This window comes from Tauraco erythrolophus, chromosome 30, assembly GCF_009769465.1.
Source record: "Tauraco erythrolophus isolate bTauEry1 chromosome 30, bTauEry1.pri, whole genome shotgun sequence".
NCBI lineage: Eukaryota > Metazoa > Chordata > Aves > Musophagiformes > Musophagidae > Tauraco > Tauraco erythrolophus.
Window position 1 is genome coordinate 1179038 of NC_141494.1, and position 17566 is coordinate 1196603.

General features: G+C 53.2%; 1 protein-coding gene across 4 annotated transcripts in view; it reads right to left on the bottom strand.

Annotated features, from left to right (window-relative positions):
• SMG5 (SMG5 nonsense mediated mRNA decay factor) overlaps positions 1 to 15773 on the bottom strand; it is a 32519-nt gene extending 16746 nt beyond the window's left edge. For all 4 annotated transcript variants that reach the window (XM_086628316.1, XM_086628317.1, XM_086628315.1 and 1 more), the window contains exons 1-6: positions 15697 to 15773; positions 7920 to 8018; positions 7132 to 7255; positions 6367 to 6523; positions 1409 to 1498; positions 126 to 215 (exon numbers count right to left, since the gene is read on the bottom strand). In XM_086628316.1, coding sequence (XP_086484442.1) covers positions 126 to 215; positions 1409 to 1498; positions 6367 to 6523; positions 7132 to 7255; positions 7920 to 8018; positions 15697 to 15773 — 637 coding nt within the window. The remainder of the gene's footprint in view (positions 1 to 125; positions 216 to 1408; positions 1499 to 6366; positions 6524 to 7131; positions 7256 to 7919; positions 8019 to 15696) is intronic.
• Between the last annotated feature and the right edge of the window lie 1793 nt (positions 15774 to 17566).

A 17566-nucleotide genomic window follows, 5' to 3' on the forward strand; every position in this document is an offset into this window, starting at 1 on the left:
CAGAGGATAAAACCGCTCCTCTCTCAGCGGCAGGATATAAATCTGACAAGCGCGGCGTCAGAGCATTGTTTTCAGGTGGCAGCAACATGATTTTAACAATTAAAAACTCATGGTAACTCACTCACCAATTTGTGGTGCTACAGAAAGGGCTTGATAGTAAAACCGCTCAGCCAGCAGCTCCGTGTCCACACCTGCCAGTTCGTTCTGATAGCGAGCTGGAAGAAAACCACACGCCGCCCGTCACAAACCCGAAGGCAGCGCCTCTCCTCCCCGGCTGCCCTGCGGACTGAACACACCACGGAACTGGAAATACTGGCCAAGCCAACGAACCCACCGACAAACAACTGCTCCTGGCAAAACACAGAGTTTTCCAGGCCTGTTTAAAGCACTTTTATGGAAGTGTTCCGCACACCGCAACCCCTGCCGTGCGAAGGGGAGATCCCTCAGCACTTGGGGCAGCAATTAAGCAACAGGAGGAAATTCTTCGCCTTCACGTGTTGAGTGTTGATTCATTTACCCTCGAAACAACGCAGAGCTGGGCTCCATTTTCCACTACTGCAAACACACTATGTTCTGCTACAGTACAGTGTGAAATCTGAAGCGAGTCAGCTGACCTTATCAAATACCTGCCTGTGGCTAGTCTGATTTTTTTTTTTTTTTTTTGACAACAGAAGGCATTTTGGAAACCTTAGGTGAAAGCGTTGTGAAGAGGTGAACACGTTCCTCTCCCACCAGTCAGGTAAGTCATTCTTGCTACCCCCATGAGACGTTTACTTGCAATGTCATTTTTAGGCTGATTCACCCACAACGACAACTGCTTCCAGAGCTTGCAGCCTGCTGCGTGCCAAGCACACTGACCCGCACCACACTTCCAATAGCTGTTTCTCACCCAGTTACATGTTTTATCGCTCCCACACGTTCAGGTCGTGACTGTGGGATAGACACGTTCGCTACAGGAAGGGTGAGAGGCAGCCAGACACAACGACCAAGAACCTGAGGGTTTGCAGTGCCTTCCATGCTGGATTCATTCATGACATCACTTAACAAATCCCATTTTCATCGTGCTGATGGCAGTGGCTCCATGAGGCAACCCTAAGGCAAGCCTGAACTGAGGAGTCAGCCCGCTTTGGGTTTAACAACAGAAATAAAAGCAAAGGTTTCCATTCTTCCACAGCCACAGCTGTGTATCAACACCAAACTCCTCACCTACTTGCCCAAAACCAAAGCTTCTGCAATTTGTAGCAGTTGTTTCAGGATTTCAGCTTACACCAGTCACCGACAAACACGTCAGAGGGAAACCAGTGCCTGCAAGCAACTGTGGCTGGTGCCTGACGATGGACTCAGCACTGCACAGGCACCATCTTTTTAACGTACTGAAGGCTGCTCTGAAAGACGACGTCGTTCTTACCCAGATCTCCCAGATAAACCAGACATCTGTGACACGCCATCTGTGCCCACTCCATCTCCTTCTCCGATGCAGACACGGGCTTCTTGCAGCCTACAGGAGAAACACAAAAATCACACAAACCACCGGGTAAAGGCTGCTGGAAAAACACACGAGCAGCCTACGCCTCTGCCCGAGACACCCGACGTTTCACCGGATGAAAACAAAGACCATGTGGTCAGACCACTGTTGGCTGTGGTCTGTAGCATCTTATAGACCACCTACTCTTCACTTGTGTTGTCAAAATCTGGAAAACACATGAAGACCCCGATGCTCACCCAAGCCCCCTGCAGTTCCCCGCGGATCAGGGGCAGTCAGCACCGCACCGCTGACAGTCACCGAAACGACCATCACTCAGATTCTGGCCACAAAAGACGTGCCACAGAGAGTTGGCTCCTTCTCCTCTCAGATGAGAGGACAAACGCCAAGTCCTGCCTACAAGCCATGTGTTAACACAGCACTGAGCACAAGCTAACAAGGCCTGTTGAGGGGCTGATTTCGTTAGCGTGGCTAATGAGGCCGTTGGATAGGAGCCGGCGCAAATCCCTGGAAGCCAGAACAAAGCCTGAGCACACTTGCAGCTGGCAGTAGTGCACAACGTAGACGTACCGCTCCCAGCACGGAAGATGGAAACAAGCTCATTGTCTCAAGACCGAGATCTAGGTTTAGGACTGGCCAACCAAAAAGGGAGGAAGAGAAGTAAAACATGGAAAAATCAGGACAGTGAGTATGTTGTAGACAGGGCAGCTGCAGGCAGTGCGGAAGAACTGTCGTTGGACAAAACTGCCTTGGGGTCCAGAGGGCAAGCCAAAGGTGGTGAAGGGGCTGGAAGGCATGTCCTGTGAGGAGTGGCTGAGGACTCTGGGCTTGTCTGGTTTGGAGAAAAGGAGGCTGAGGGGTGACTTCATCGCTCTCTGCAGCTTCCTGAGGACGGGACATAGAGAGGGAGGCGCTGATCTCTTCTCCCTGGGATCCAGTGATAGGACACATGGGAATGGTTCAAAGCTGTGATGAAGGAGGTTTAGACTGGACATTAGGAAGCGTTTCTTTGGTGACAGAGTGGTCAAGCACTGGAACAGGCTTCCTGGAAAGGTGGCTGATGCCTCAAGCCCATCAGCGTTTAAGAGGCATTTGGACAATACCCTTAATAACATGCTTGACCTTTTGGTCAGTCCTGAATTGGTCAGGCAGTTGGACTTGATGATTGTTGTAGGTCTCTTCCAAATGAAAGTCTACTCTATACTGAAGGTTTTTTTTAAAAAACAAACCAAACAAAACAGAAAAAAGCAGTTCAGGGAGTGAGAAGTGTCAAAAGCAATGGGGGAAGGCTCCAGCCAGCTATCTGAACTACCTTAAGCCATCAAACTTCAACGAGTTCTTGGGAAGGGCTACTGGTGGCAAGACCATGGTTCCCATCTCCCCATCAGCACCTTCTCCCCATCCAGCAGGGCCATGGCTCAGCCAGAGATCAGGAGGCAAAGGCCATTGCCTTCACACTCCCTCTCCAGAGAGCATTTACTGCCAGCGGGCAGATCAGCATCACGGATTCAGTCTGGCTTCAGTCTTCCTGTTGCCAAAGACTTTCACCTTCTGGAGGAATAAAACTCCCTCCAGCAGGAATCCCAAAGGAAGATTTTAACACCAGTCCAGCCTGCGGACTGAGCTGCTTCCCTCTTGGCGTAGTTTAGAAGAGCGGAAGTGAAATCCGGAGGCTTCCCGTTTCCTAACAAGCCTTGTACAAACACGCGGCCTTCAAAGCTGTGCCCACGTATGCTATTGGACCTGTCCTCCCTTCCTTTTTTGCCTTAAATCCTCTTGCTCCTGTTTATATAACCATCAAGTTGCGTCCACTCTAATCCGTAGTTCCTATGGAATTCCTGTACAACCATCATAGAATCATCTGGTTGGAAGAGACCCTCAGGATCATCAAGTCCAACCATTCACCCTGCACCGTCAGGGGCCCTAAGCCATGCTCCTCAACACCAAATCCACACGGTTTTTAAACACTTCCAGGGATGGGGACTCCACCACCTCCCTGGGCAGCCTGTTCCAATACTTCACAACCCTCTCTGGAAAGAAATTTTTCCTGATACCCAACCTAAATTTCCCCTGGTGTAACTTGAGGCTGTTCCCTCTCATCCTGTCATTCGTAACGTGGGAGAAGAGACCGACCCCCATCTCCCTACAACTCCCTACACCTCTACTATCCAGCTACACAATCATCTGCTGCATCCTTTTACTGAAAGAGCCTAAACGTCTCCAGACACCTGAACAAGGGGAGCCTTTCACATGCCATCACACACCACAGGGTACGAACCCAACTGGAACGAGCACTTCGAGAATTTATTAATCCTGCAGTACTGAGATCCATTTTGCAAAGCAACAGTTGCCAGGGACATCCAACCAACATTTCATCATGACACAATCATCTCCCAGAACTAAGAACAGGATATCAGCAACTAACACATTCTATTGCTAAGGACATACTAACTTCTTTTCTGCCGGTTTCTGCCGTCCTCCCCGCTGCCAGCTTTAAGAACACCAATTAAACCCTTGCTAATGATTTAGTGATTCTGCCCCTCTGCTCTGCTCTCCTGAGACCCCCCTGCAGTGCTGCCTTCAGCTCTGGGGGCCCCAACAGCAGAAGGACATGGAGCTGCTGGAGCAGGGCCAGAGGAGGCCACGGAGATGATGGGAGGGCTGGAGCACCTCTGCTCTGCAGACAGGCTGGGAGAGTTGGGGCTGTTCAGCCTGGAGAAGAGAAGGCTCCGGGGAGACCTTCCAGCACCTCCCAGTGCCTAAAGGGGCTACAGGAAAGCTGGAGAGGGGCTTTGGACACAGGTGTGGAGTGATGGGACACGGGGCGATGGCTTTAAACTGGAAGAGGGGAGATTCTAATGGGATCTGAGGAAGAAATTCTTCACCATGAGGGTGGTGAGGCACTGGCACAGGTTGCCCAGAGAAGCAACTGGCTGCCCCATCCCTGGCAGTGTTCAAGGCCAGGCTGGATGGGGCTTTGGGTAACCTGGTGTAGTGGAGGGTGTCCCTGCCCATGGCAGGGGGGTTGGAACTGGATGATCTTTGAGGTCCCTTCCAACCCAAACCATTCCATGATTCTATGATTCTAATACAGTTCACAAAACACACAGATGCTCCATTTCTCACCTGGACCCACCTGAACAGAAACATGTGCCTTGAGGCCACTGAGCACAACCCAGGAGCAAATGTGAGGAAACTATTACAAGGTAATGGAGGAGGAGAAGGCATACACAGCCTTGAGCTGTTTCAAGGCTGTAAACACTCTTATTCTTCCTCCCCTAATAGGTGAGATACCTCAAATGACCTGCACGGAAGGGCACGCACAGCGGCAGTGACCTGAGACAGCAAACATCCCGCACTGCTACAGGAGCTTCCTCGTGTTCCCAGCCCAGGACTCAACAGCAGTTTCAAAGCTACACACAGTAGAACTAGGAAGTACGTGAGAGAAGCACAGACAGGAGGGGCACCAAGAGGAAGAACAACATCTTACACCAGGAATAGGATGTCCTGACAAAAATCTGGGCATTTCAAGAACCTACTCCCCCAACGGTCCATTTGTCTGCTTCAATCGAGCTTTTAAAAACATTCTGTACAGCCAGAAGTGCTCTTCAATTTTCCGTAAAAATCTGTCATCAGCAAACACTTAGCACATAATTTTCTAACAGAATTTTCTTCCCTAGTTTAGTGATTAAAAACCCAACAAAACCCAGGGAAAAGAGAGCAGGACAGGCAGTCTGTTCAAAACAGGTAACTGGTTAATTTTAAAAAAAAAGAAAGATAATCCTTTTGAATCACAGAATGTCAGAGATTGGAAGGGACCTCAAAGGATCATCTAGACCAACCCCCCTGCCAGAGCAGCACCACCTAGATCAGATCCCACAGGAACACGTCCAGGCGGGTTTGGAACATCTCCAGGGAAGGAGACTCCACAACCTCTCTGGGCAGCCTGTTCCAGTGTTCTGTTCCCCTTACTGGGAAGAAGTTCTTCCTCATGTTCCAGCAGAACATGAGAATGTTCCTCCTCTGTTCCAGCTTAGATCCATTTCCCCTTGTCCTGTCACTGGATGCCACTGAGAAGAGCCTGGCTCCATCCTCATGACAGTCACCCCTTACATATTTATAAACATTAATGAGGTCCCCCCTCAGTCTCTTCTTCTCCGAGCTAAAGAGACCAGTACAGCCCAGTATAGCCCGGTACAGCTCCCTCAGCCTTTCCTCATCAGGGAGATGCTCCACTCCCTTCATCATCTTTGTGGCCCAGCGCTGGACTCTCTCCAGCAGTTCCTTGTCCTTCTTGAGCTGAGGGGCCCAGAACTGGACACAATATTCCAGATGTGGCCTCGCCAGGGCAGAGTAGAGGGGGAGGAGAACCTCTCTTGACCTACTCACCACACCCCTTCTAGTACACCCCAGGATGCCACTGGCCTTCTTGGCCACAAGGGCACATTGCTGGCTCATGGTCATCCTGCTATCCACCAGGACCCCCAGGTCCCTTTCCCCTGTGCTGTTCCCCAGCAGTTCAGTCCCCAACTCATACTGGTACATGGGGTTGTTCTTACCCAGGTGCCAGACTCTACACTTGGCCTTGTTGTATTTCATTAAATTTCTCCCCGCCCAACTCTCCAGCCTGCCCAGGTCTCTCTGAATGGCAGCACAGCCTTCAGGTGTGCCAGCCACTCCTCCCAGTTTAGTGTCATCAGCAAACCTGCTGACTGTGCACTCTATTCCCTCATCCAAGTCATTGATGAATATGTTGAACAATACTGGTCCCAGTACCGACCCTTGAGGGACTCCACTGGATACACAAATGCCAACACAAAGATGGACTAGTACAAGGGGATGCCACCTGACTTACCCACGAGCCCAGCACCCTGGGCACTCACCTATTAGAGGGTCCGTTACGTGCGTCCAGTCAATACAGCACTGCAGCTCCAGCTGATAGTGGGACTGGATGTAAAGGAGAAGGTGCTGGTAAAATCCTATGCCAGCAACTAAGTGAGTCCGATACGCACACTCCAGAGTGCTACGGCTGTGAATGTGCTGGAGGGAGGGAAAATGGGAATATGTCAGTGCAGTCTGGGTAACATTTCAGGCTGGCTACTCGAGTTACACCAAGGGGGAAGCAAGACAGTGGGTTTTGCACAGTTCTGTACCTCCTCTTGCTCAACAACGCCACATCTAGTGGTACTTACTAAGGGTCAACATCAAGAAGGAGAAATACTTGCTGCACCAACAAGTAAATAAAATCGAGGCATCATGTTAAACACTTTCAGACACTCAGATCACCAGGAGAGAGCTCACAGCATTAGAAAATACACGTGTGAATTCCCGGAGTATCTTCCAGTGACCAATTCCAGTTAAAACAATCAGCACTGACCATCGTTCTACATGGAGATTTTTGCCTTTTGAAGATGGGAAGACAAAAATTCAGCAAATTATGTTGAAATATCCTCTGCAATGACAGCTCTCTCAGCAGATCATTAAAGCTGACCTGCCCACAACTAGGTAAAAAGTTTACGTCAGCTTCGTGATTAAAATCCAGGAGTGCCTGGCTTCCTGCCCTGTGTCCAGACCACTTCTCCAAGCAAATGGAGCTTTTAACTTGGTCTCACCAGAGACTGTCTCAGGCCAGAGCCAGAGATACCTGCCTTTTTATTTGTTTTAATGAGTTGGATAACTTCATAGTAAACTTTTCTCCAGAGCAGTTCTTCTGCTTTTCTTCCATAATCCACCGGATGCAGGAACATCAGCTTCACGCACAGCTCCCGCAGCCTGGGGCAGACAGCAGAGAATTCACATTTAGCTACAGCAGCTTCAAATGCAGCTGTGAGCATCTGGAAAAGCCACACACCTAACCAGTCACCTTGGCTCAGCCGGCCACCAGTAACTCCCTACATTGCAGCAACGTCAAGAATTGTCTTGACAGCTCAAAAAATTAGTACAGAAAATCATCCCTGCTAGGCGCCCTCCGAACCTGGTAACAGATTTCACACACACATAAAAAGTTTCTTCACCACGTAGCTTTTTAAAGATAATTACAAAGGTTTTTAAAACCTTTAAAGAGTTTTAGATAGAACATAGAGCATTTTTTTTTTACATAGAACCTCCTTTCCAAGTCTAACTCTACATAGTTTTTTAAAGATAATTACAAAGATAATTACATCGCTTTTTAAAGATAATTACAAGGAAGGCACTGGGCAACGTGAAGACGATTTGTTTGACCCAGGAAAGCCTCCAGCCATGGACTGTGCAGCTGTCAAACACAGAGCTGAAATCCAGCCTCTGCTTCGAAAACCTGGAGGGATCCCAGTTCAACAGGAGCACTGCGAATCGAACACGCTGTGAAACTGCGGATTCGAAACCTCCACGTGTTGCTGCCCGTGGATTTTCCCTGGTCAAGTCTAAAAAAAAAAAATCAGTGCCCTGGTCAACTTACTTGTTCCTCAAGCTGATGTTCTCCGGCTTGAACACTTCCTGGTACGCTGCCTTGTTCCCAAGGATGAGATCCAAGCGATGAACGGCCTCCACCACCGCTCTGCAAGGCAACGCAGAAAGAAGAGTTTCAGAACAGCAAAGAGCAGGTTATCTGGGATTATCCCATGAGATCTGGAATGTCTGCACAGAATTAGCCTAATTAATTCCAAGCTGCATTATACCATCACACCACATTAATTGATTTCCTTTCTGCAGTCTATTTTAAAAAGCTTATGGAAAGGAGAAAAAAAGCAGAGTTACATGCACTGTAATGATTTTCCGGCAAATCTGCTGTTTATTCACCAGTTACCACTGCCTGTCTGGTCAAAAAAAGTCAATTATTTCTGCAGTAGCAAAGTCAGAAATAGCTTTGGACACGTTAGCAACTTTTAACCTCAGCAATCAAATCATGCCGCACACGCTCTCGGATTCATTTAAATGTCTTAAACTCTAGGCAGAAAAATGGGATTGATCTCTAACAATTACTGGTTTGATAGGGTAAGAGTCAAACCTCAACCAGTTCCTGTCTCCTTACCAACTTGTCTGCGAAAGAAGGCAACTCACATCATTCTCACTTGCTCAAAATCTTCATTACGCTGATTCATTAATTAAAGCCCTTAAAGATCTCTCCACGATAGGTAACAGTTACATCCAAAACCAGCCTAAAACAGGACATTTGTTCCAAGATTTTTCATCTGAAAGGCAGCTAAAAGACAAACCAAGCAACTTGCAAACCTCTGAAAGTACCCTCAGCAGTATCTCATGGATTTGGATACAGCAAAACTGGCCAGTCATGGTCAACTCTTCCTACCAAGAGATCATCTCCAAACCTCTGCCTTTGTTATGCTGTATGCGAAGTCAATAAACTGACTCCTGACATCAACTCTTCCCAGCTTTTGACTCTACATGTTCCTCTAAGGAATACGACCTCCCAGCCATTAGCCATCAAACTCCACAGCTACTTGTTCTCCCCCTTCACTTCACATCCATCCATAGAATCATAGAATCATGGAATGGTTTGGGTTGGAATGAACCTCAAAGTTCGTCCAGTTCCAACCCCCCTGCCATGGGCAGGGACACCCTCCACTCCACCAGGTTGCTCCAAGCCCCATCCAACCTGGCCTTGAACACTTCCAGGGATGGGGCAGTCACAGCTTCTCTGGACAACCTGGTCCAGTGCCTCAGCACCCTCAGAGGGAAAAATTTCTTCCTTATATCTAATCAAAATCTCCCCTCTTTCAGTTTAAAGCCATCACCCCATGTCCCATCACTACAAACTCTTGCCAAAAGTCCCTCTCCAGCTTTCCTGTAGGCCCCCCTTTGTGTACTGGGAGGTGCTGGAAGGTCTCCCCGGAGCCTTCTCTTCTCCAGGCTGAACAGCCCCAACTCTCCCAGCCTGTCTCCAGAGCAGAGGTGCTCCAGCCCTCCCATCATCTCCGTGGCCTCCTCTGGACCTGCTCCAGCAGCTCCGTGTCCTTCTGCTGTTGGGGCCCCCAGAGCTGAAGGCAGCACTGCAGGGGGGTCTCAGGAGAGCAGAGCAGAGGGGCAGAATCCCCTCCCTCGCCCTGCTGCCCACGCTGCTCTGGGTGCAGCCCAGGGCACGGTTGGCTCTCTGGGCTGCCAGCACACGGTGCCAGCTCTTGGTGAGCTTCTCCTCACCCAGCACTCCCAGCCTAACACCTTCACTGCTCCTTGCTCTTCGAACAAGAAGCTGAAGACAACCCAGACACACGGCTAACACAGAACGAGACAGACCCCATCAGAGCACACTTCTGCACAGCAGAGCAGTCAGATGCTGCTACCAGCTCGCTCCTCCTCCCCGAAATCCCCATCACCTGCAGAACACAAACTCCCTCGTCACGTTCCCAGCACAACAACCGAACTTTTTCTTCGCACACGTGCGCAAACGGCTGCCGGATTGAATCCAGGGCACTTGTGAGCAAGAGTGTGCAAAACTAAATGCCGAGGAGATGGGCTGAAACCACCCCCCCTCCTTGAAAACTGCAGATTTTACTGTGAAGCACCTGACTGCTTCACACCCAGCCCCTGACCAGCGAGGCAAACCTTTCACAAACCCACCACGCTGAAAAGAACCTCCCTGAAAATAAGAAACAAAACAGAATATTGAGGAGCTCAAAGAGAAAATGTCCCGTCTCATGCTGCGTCATGGGAAGCCTTCCATCCAAGGATAACTGGAAATCTCGGTTTTTGTGTTTCCAGTAAACCACTGAGCCTGACAGAAGAACAGAAGCGTAGGGAATAGGACCGTCTTGCACAACGGCTTGAGAGATCAAAGCAGCAGAGTTGAACCTCGTTTACAGTCAAGAGGCAGTGAGTATGAAGCCTTCATCCCAGCTCACAGAATTCTGGGGGTGAGGGGAAACCTCAAGTTTATAAACCTAATGTTTATAAATATGTAAGGGGTGACTGCCATGAGGATGGAGCCAGGCTCTTCTCAGTGGCATCCAATGATGGGACAAGGGGAAATGGATCTAAGCTGGAACACAGGAGGTTCCGCTTAAACATGAGGAAGAACTTCTTCCCAGTAAGGGGAACAGAGCACTGGGACAGGCTGCCCAGAGAGGCTGTGGAGTCTCCTTCTCTGGAGAATCACAGAATGTTAGGGACTGGAAGAGATCTCAAAGGATCATCTAGTCCAATCCCGCTGCCGGAGCAGCACCACCTAGATCAGATCACACAAGAACGCATCCAGGCGGGTTTGGAACATCTCCAGGGAAGGAGACAAAGATGTTCAAAATTCTTGTGTGATCTGATCTAGGTGGTCCTGCTCTGGCAGGGGGATTGGACTAGATGATCCTTTGAGGTCCCTTCCAATCCCTGACATTCTGGGATCCTGTGAAACCCAAAAAGCCCCACAGACATGTGTGGTTTCCCCAAAACAGACCTCCCCCAAGCCACAGGCAATAAACACATCCTTACTGCAACCATGGTTACCTCCCAAAGACCCTCAGCAGGAACGAGGCGCACACGGAACCCACTTGTTCCCCATGCAGAAGGGTGAGCAGAAGAAAGAGGAACTGCTGAGTCACTTGATTCTCGGAGAGAAGCACAGGAAATCTGGGACTTTTCTATTCCCAAAACAGGCAGCCTCTGCATCCTCAAGACAGCTGCGGAAACGCGCTCGCTGCGTGCCGAACCGGCAGCTGCCGCGTGTCCGATACCACCTCACACGTCACCGACACCTCGAGGAGGGGAACAGTTCCACGGTGACCACGAGCAGTCGGCAGCTGCATCCGCGGACACGGTCGGCCCTTGGGTGGGACGTCGCAGGTACAGGTGTGAACCTGTGTGTCCAAACCCCCTCCTGCAAGTTCACTGTATGTGAAGGCTCAACACCGACTCCTCCTCCTGCCACTTATTCAATTCTCATTCCTTTATGAGCACTTGGTCCAGGTTCTCTCTCTGCTCAGCACCTCACGTGTCAAACAAGCCCCTATTGGTTTAATATCTAAAAAAAAAAGTCAGTCACAAAATCTCATCAAAGAATCTTCCCGAGTTCGGCAGCGACAGAAATGCATCTCAGAATCATGGAATGGTTTGGGTTGGAAGGAACCTCAAAGATCATCCAGTCCCACCCCCCTGCCATGGGCAGGGACACCTTCCACCACACCAGGTTGCTCCAAGCTCCATCCAACCTGGCCTTGAACACTTTCAGGGATGGGGCAGCCACAGCTTCCCTGGGCAACCTGTGCCAGTGCCTCGTCACCTTCAGAGTGAAAAATTTCTTGATACTGTGCTGCATGACACCCTTGAAAAACGACAGGAACTGCTCAAGAAGCAGTTCCAGAACCCCCTTTCCAAGTCCGAGCAGTCAGCTCTTCGGCTGCCAACGGTACCAGCGGGTGAGAAATGGGATCAAACCTACCCACGTGCCTGCCAAATGTGAACTGCAGAAAACTTTCTTTCCAGGGACATCGGAGGGTGTTTGACCTTCCCCTGGAGCACAGGGTGGGAAGCACCCCAGAGGGCATCTCCCATAGGACCCTGTTCCCTACAACAGGCACATGAAGACACTGGCTGGTGCTTCTACTTTTCCCGGGTACATGAAGGAACAGAGAGCTGGTGACTCGAAAGCAGCAAGGTTTATCTTCCAGGATGCAGGTTCCTGAGCCACAATGCAGAAGGCAGACCCCACACCAGAACATCTTATCAGCACGAGCTCCGTGGTGCTGCTGGAGGAGGCAGGAGTGAAGAAGAGTCTGTGACAGCCAGTGATGACCTGCAAGGACCCTGTGCAGTGGCGAGGGCAAAAAGGCAGAGACAGTCTCACTTCAAAAACGTCAGGAAACATCAAAACATTCGTGCCTTGGTGGCTTGAGACCACGGGCTGAATTCTACTTCACGGTTAAGAGGGTAAATTTCACCTCAGTACCCATTTTTATACCTGCTGAGTTTAAACATTGCTTTCAGACAGCACATCGGAACCACAGAGGGGGCAAATCAGATGCCAGCCTATTAAAAGCACCAAGTGCAGCACATTGTGCCAAGCAGGGTGGAAATGGTCCAACACAAAGTCCTCTTCGGCCACGCAGACACCGATCTATCCCCTTCCTTCTGTGCCACCAACGTTGTGGGATGGGGCGAGACAGCGGGGAAAATTATTTGTCCTCCCTCTATTCCTTTATTTAATACATTTCTAAGCGCCACAGTCTCCAAGGAGTAAGAAATTTCACAGGGAAAAGAGCCACAGCCATTCATTTGTATTCTGGAATGTGTCAGCACACAAATAACGCTGCCCAGAACACGGCTGGCAGACCAGAATAGTAACGCAAAGCCAGTGGGCTAATGGTTACCCAGCATCCAGAAAGGAAATCTGTGAAACAAACCCCGTCACCCTACGCTAAAACACACGCGGTGGAACAGCACCCGGGATAATCCAGCTGCCACATGATGAAATTTGGGGATTCTCAATCCAGGCAGATTTAAATGAAGATCAAAGAGTGTTCTGCCAACAGCAACGGGCAGCAGCATCTCCAGAGGATGTTCCCATGGCCAACATGCTTGCCAAGGAGCATGGAGAGCCGAGCTCGATCCCCACTGCTCTCACAAGCACACACGAAGCCAATCCCACGGAAATTTAGAGTTGGGATGGTGACAGTCGAACACCTGCGACTCGAAGGCACTGTTTAATCTGACGGGCAAAAGTTTCCAGAGACAGTCACCACCACGCAAAGGACATTCCTCCGGAGGGCAGGGAGTCACCGCTTCATCTAACTGAACTTCGGGCTGAAATGGAGAACTGACAGGAGACTGTTAAGGTAGAAAGTTGGCTACGAGAGCTTCCAGCAAGAAAACGTGTGGCCACTGCAGATACCATAAATCCTGCACGGAAGTCACAATACTTCCAGTTAAAAGAAGCGCCATCTCTACAGAAGCGTGGGGTTTTTTTTTTTTGCAGTCAAAATGCTACAAAGCACCCACACACCTTATTCTGCTACAAAAACGCGAACAGAAACCAACCACCTCCTTGCCTTGATGACCAACCCCACGCCTGGTCAAGGGACGTTCACCCGTGAGCTCCAGAGGCGCAGGAGGTGCCGCCTGCCTGCCGGGTGAGCCAAGAGCACCCACGCTCCTGGTCCACGGCGACCACGAAGTACAAGACAGCTTACACCACGAGGAAGGTGGTTTAACGAACTGCGCTCTGTCCTGCAAGCAGAGATGAGGAATGCAAGGGGTGGGGGGTGGCACTGGTGAAAAGGGATCCAGGGGGAATGAGTCAAAACAAAGGCTGGTGAGGGAAGGAGCTGTGGGGGATCCAAGAGAGACGGGAGAACAATGGAGAGATGGGGGAAGGAGGCAGGTCGGAGGGTAAGAAGGAGATCGGGGGAAAGGGAGCGTGGGGCACCCAGGGAGATGGGCCAGGACACAGGTGGAGGAAGGAGTTACGCAGGATTCAAGGAGGTGGGGTCGGAGATGACCTCCCCAAACCTGGCCACCGCACCCCAGGCTGCAGCAGGCAAGTGTTCCGCTGCACCAGCCCAACCAGGAGCAGATGTGAGGAGCCACTCCTGAAGGGGTATGTCAGTGTGACAGCAGACAGAGCTCCACAGCCCTGGAGGAGCTCCCAGCCCACACCTCCGGCACTCAAATTATTGTGTTTCACCACTGGCCTTGCAGTGAGAACAAGAAACGCACCTCATCTAACCTCCAGGTGCAGGGAATGTGCTTGTTCGAGGCGCATCGTGGAAACAAACACATTCTGGTAGCCACCACCCAAACCTACCGGGACTGCTTTGGGCATGGGGCTAGATTTCCCAGGAGAAGGCAAGCTTGCCCTGCTTTAGAGGAGGGCAGGAAGGTTCTGCCAGATGAAAGGACATGCCCAAGACAAAAAGAAAATGGAACCCGACCTAAGATCCATCTCTTGCCTTCACCATTTCACTCATCTTCAAAACCACGCTGTCACTGCTGAAACTCCACTAGGAACCTGCCTTACTGATGGAGAAACTGGGAGTGAAGGGGACGATTTCGGGGCCGTGCTCACAAAACGAGCCAGCAGCAGAGCAAAGGCACCTCGTCCCTGCTGGGCTGAGCTGACCAAGGCCACCAGGATTTCCTGAATCTTGTCATCTGATGCTGTTTCCAGTGCACCGTGCAGGGACGTGAGAGCGGAGCTCCAGGGACTGTTTCTTGGGAAGATCTGCAGCCAGAGCAGTTCTGCCCTCCACACAGTAGGAAAGCGCCCTGGCTCAAGCTCCTGCTCATCACATCCTCTTCTCCAGCACTTCCCATGTAATCTCTGCCTACTCCCAATGCAAGGGATCCCCTCTCTGGCCCCCCTCTATCTGGATGACCCCCACATCTTGCCCATATCCCACTACATCCCCACATCTCCTACTCCATCTCCTTGAATCCTGCGTAACTCCTTCCTCCACCTACGTCCTGACCCATCTCCCTGGGTGCCCCACGCTCCCTTTCCCCCGATCCCCTTCTTACCCTCCGACCTGCCTCCTTCCCCCCATTTCTCCATTGTTCTCCCGTCTCTCCTGGATCCCCCACAGCTCCTTCCCTCACCAGCCTTTGTTTTGACTCATCCCCCAACCCCGATCCATTTTCACCAGTGTCACCCCCACCCCTTGTATTCCTCATCTCTGGATCCCACACAACCCCCTTCCCCTTGTTTCCTTCCTGCCAGCCTTCCCTAAATTTCGCCCTTCTTCTTTGCCTTAGCGCTGCCCACTTCCCCTGCATTCCTCCTCATTTTTTTCACCTCAATCTTCCTTAAATTCTGCCACCTCCTTCCTCCATCTTTCCCGATTTGCCCTCCAGTCTCCTTCACCTTGGTTCCCCCCAGTCCCCCCGGGATTCCTGCCCTCTCCAGGCTCCCCTCCAACCCCACCCCATCCCCTCCCTCCTGTTAATCCCCAGCCTTCCCTCGATCCCCCCATCTCCTTCCCCACCCTCCCTACATCTTCCCTGACTTCTTCCCGCACCTCCTTCCCTTCAAACCCCCCTAAATCCCCCCGAAGCCCTTCTCCCTTATCATCGCTTACCATCCCTCCCTCTCCATCTCCCCGAGCCCCGCCGGTTCCCTCCCCACCCCCCGGACCCCTCCAGCATCCCCCGGTTCGCCCTCCCCGACGTCCCCCGGACCCCGCACCACCGCCTTTCTTCCCTCCGGTCCCTCCGGTCTCTCCCGGACCCCCTCACCTCCTCTCCTCGACCCCCTTCGTCTCTCCCCTCGCCCTGCCCGCCCCCGCTGCCCCTCTCCTCACCGGTACAGCCGCTTGGTGTGCAGCGCCTTGGCCTCCGGCTCGCCGCTCTCGCCGCCGGCCCCGCCGCCCTGGCTCATGGCGCCCCCGGCCCGCCTGGGAGCGGCCCGCCGCCCCCTCAGCAGCGCTCCCGCGGCCCCGCCGCTCCCCGCCGCCGCCGCCCCCGGCCCCGCTCGGCCGCCATGGCTGCGCGGCTGCCCCCTGCCCCGCGCGGCTCTCGCGAGACTTGCCCTACCGCGAGGTTTGCTGCGAGAGGCGGGGCCGACCGCCCCTCGCGAGAGTTCGACCCGCTCGCCGCGCCAGCACTTAGTGCTGGCAACATGGCGGCTGCGCGGCGTCATCTCGCGAGAGTTCCCGCGCACTCATGCGGCCGCCTCGCCAGTACTTAGTTCTGGCAAGATGGCGGCTGCGCGGCGTCAGGGAAGGCGCTTTCTTGGTCTCGCTGTGGGGCAGCGGCGCCGTTCCCCCCGGCCCCGGGGAGGCACCGAGCACCGGTTCCTGTGGCTGCCCCACGCCGCGGGCCTGGCGGGGGCGGAGGGGCCTGTGCGCCGCAGGGCCGCCCGGACCCCCGAGGGCTCCGACAGGCCGCGGCAGGGCCGTGAGCGGCGGGAGGAATCGCCCCTCGGTCCCGCCGGGCCCTTCGGCTGCCGCGTGGCGCTAAGGGCGGTGCGGGAGCCCCCCCATCCCTTTGGGCTTCGCCTCCCGGCGCGGCCGTGGCTCTCCCGGGAACGGCCCGTCGCTGTCATGGCTGACAAGCAGTGTCCTGGGCTGCACCCGGAGCAGCGTGGGCAGCAGGGCGAGGGAGGGGATTCTGCCCCTCTGCTCTGCTCTCCTGAGACCCCCTGCAGTGCTGCCTTCAGCTCTGGGGGCCCCAACAGCAGAAGGACACGGAGCTGCTGGAGCGGGGCCAGAGGAGGCCACGGAGATGATGGGAGGGCTGGAGCACCTCTGCTCTGGAGACAGGCTGGGAGAGTTGGGGCTGTTCAGCCTGGAGAAGAGAAGGCTCCGGGGAGACCTTCCAGCACCTCCCAGTGCCTAAAGGGGCTGCAGGAAAGCTGGAGAGGGGCTTGGGACACGGGTGTGGAGTGATGGGACACGGGGCAATGGCTTTAAACTGAAAGAGGGGAGATTTCGATGGGATCTGAGGAAGAAATTCTTCCCTCTGAGGGTGCTGAGGCACTGGCACAGGTTGCCCAGAGAAGCTGTGGCTGCCCCATCCCTGGAAGTGTTCAAGGCCAGGTTGGATGGGGCTTGGAGCAACCTGGTGTAGTGGAGGGTGTCCCTGCCCATGGCAGGGGGGTTGGAACTGGATGATCTTGAAGGCCCCTTCCAACCCAAACCATTCTATGATTCCCGGCCAGGACCTGGCCCTGCTGCCAGCCCTCCCAGCGCAGAAACCCCCTGGGAGGAGGCTGTGCTGCCCTGGGCTCCCCCTGGCACGGTGGCTGTCCCATTCCCCCCCCCACGGACAGGCTCAGGAGGGGGCACAGGGCTGCAGAGCCGCCCATGGGCTCAGCGCCGGGCGAGGCTGCTGCACCCTCCCCTTTTGGCCCGGCCCCACCTCAACTGGTTAAACAGGTTTGAAGTCCAGGAACTAAGAGAGGAGAGACGGTGGAAGCGTTCCGCAGCTCCCAGCACAGCCGCCACTGCGGCGCAGCCCCCAGCCCCATGGCGCCCCGCGTCTCTCCACGTAAGTCCCGCAGCGAGGGGGTCCCGCTGGCAGCCCCCTCCCGTGGCCCGCGGGGCGGCGAGCGGACGGGGCTGGGGGCGGGAGGCGGAGGGGTGTGAGACATGGGAAGCTGCTTCGGCCATATTCCCTTGTGCGGAGGGATGAAGCCCCAGTGCTCACTCTGTGCCTCAGTTTCCCCATGCC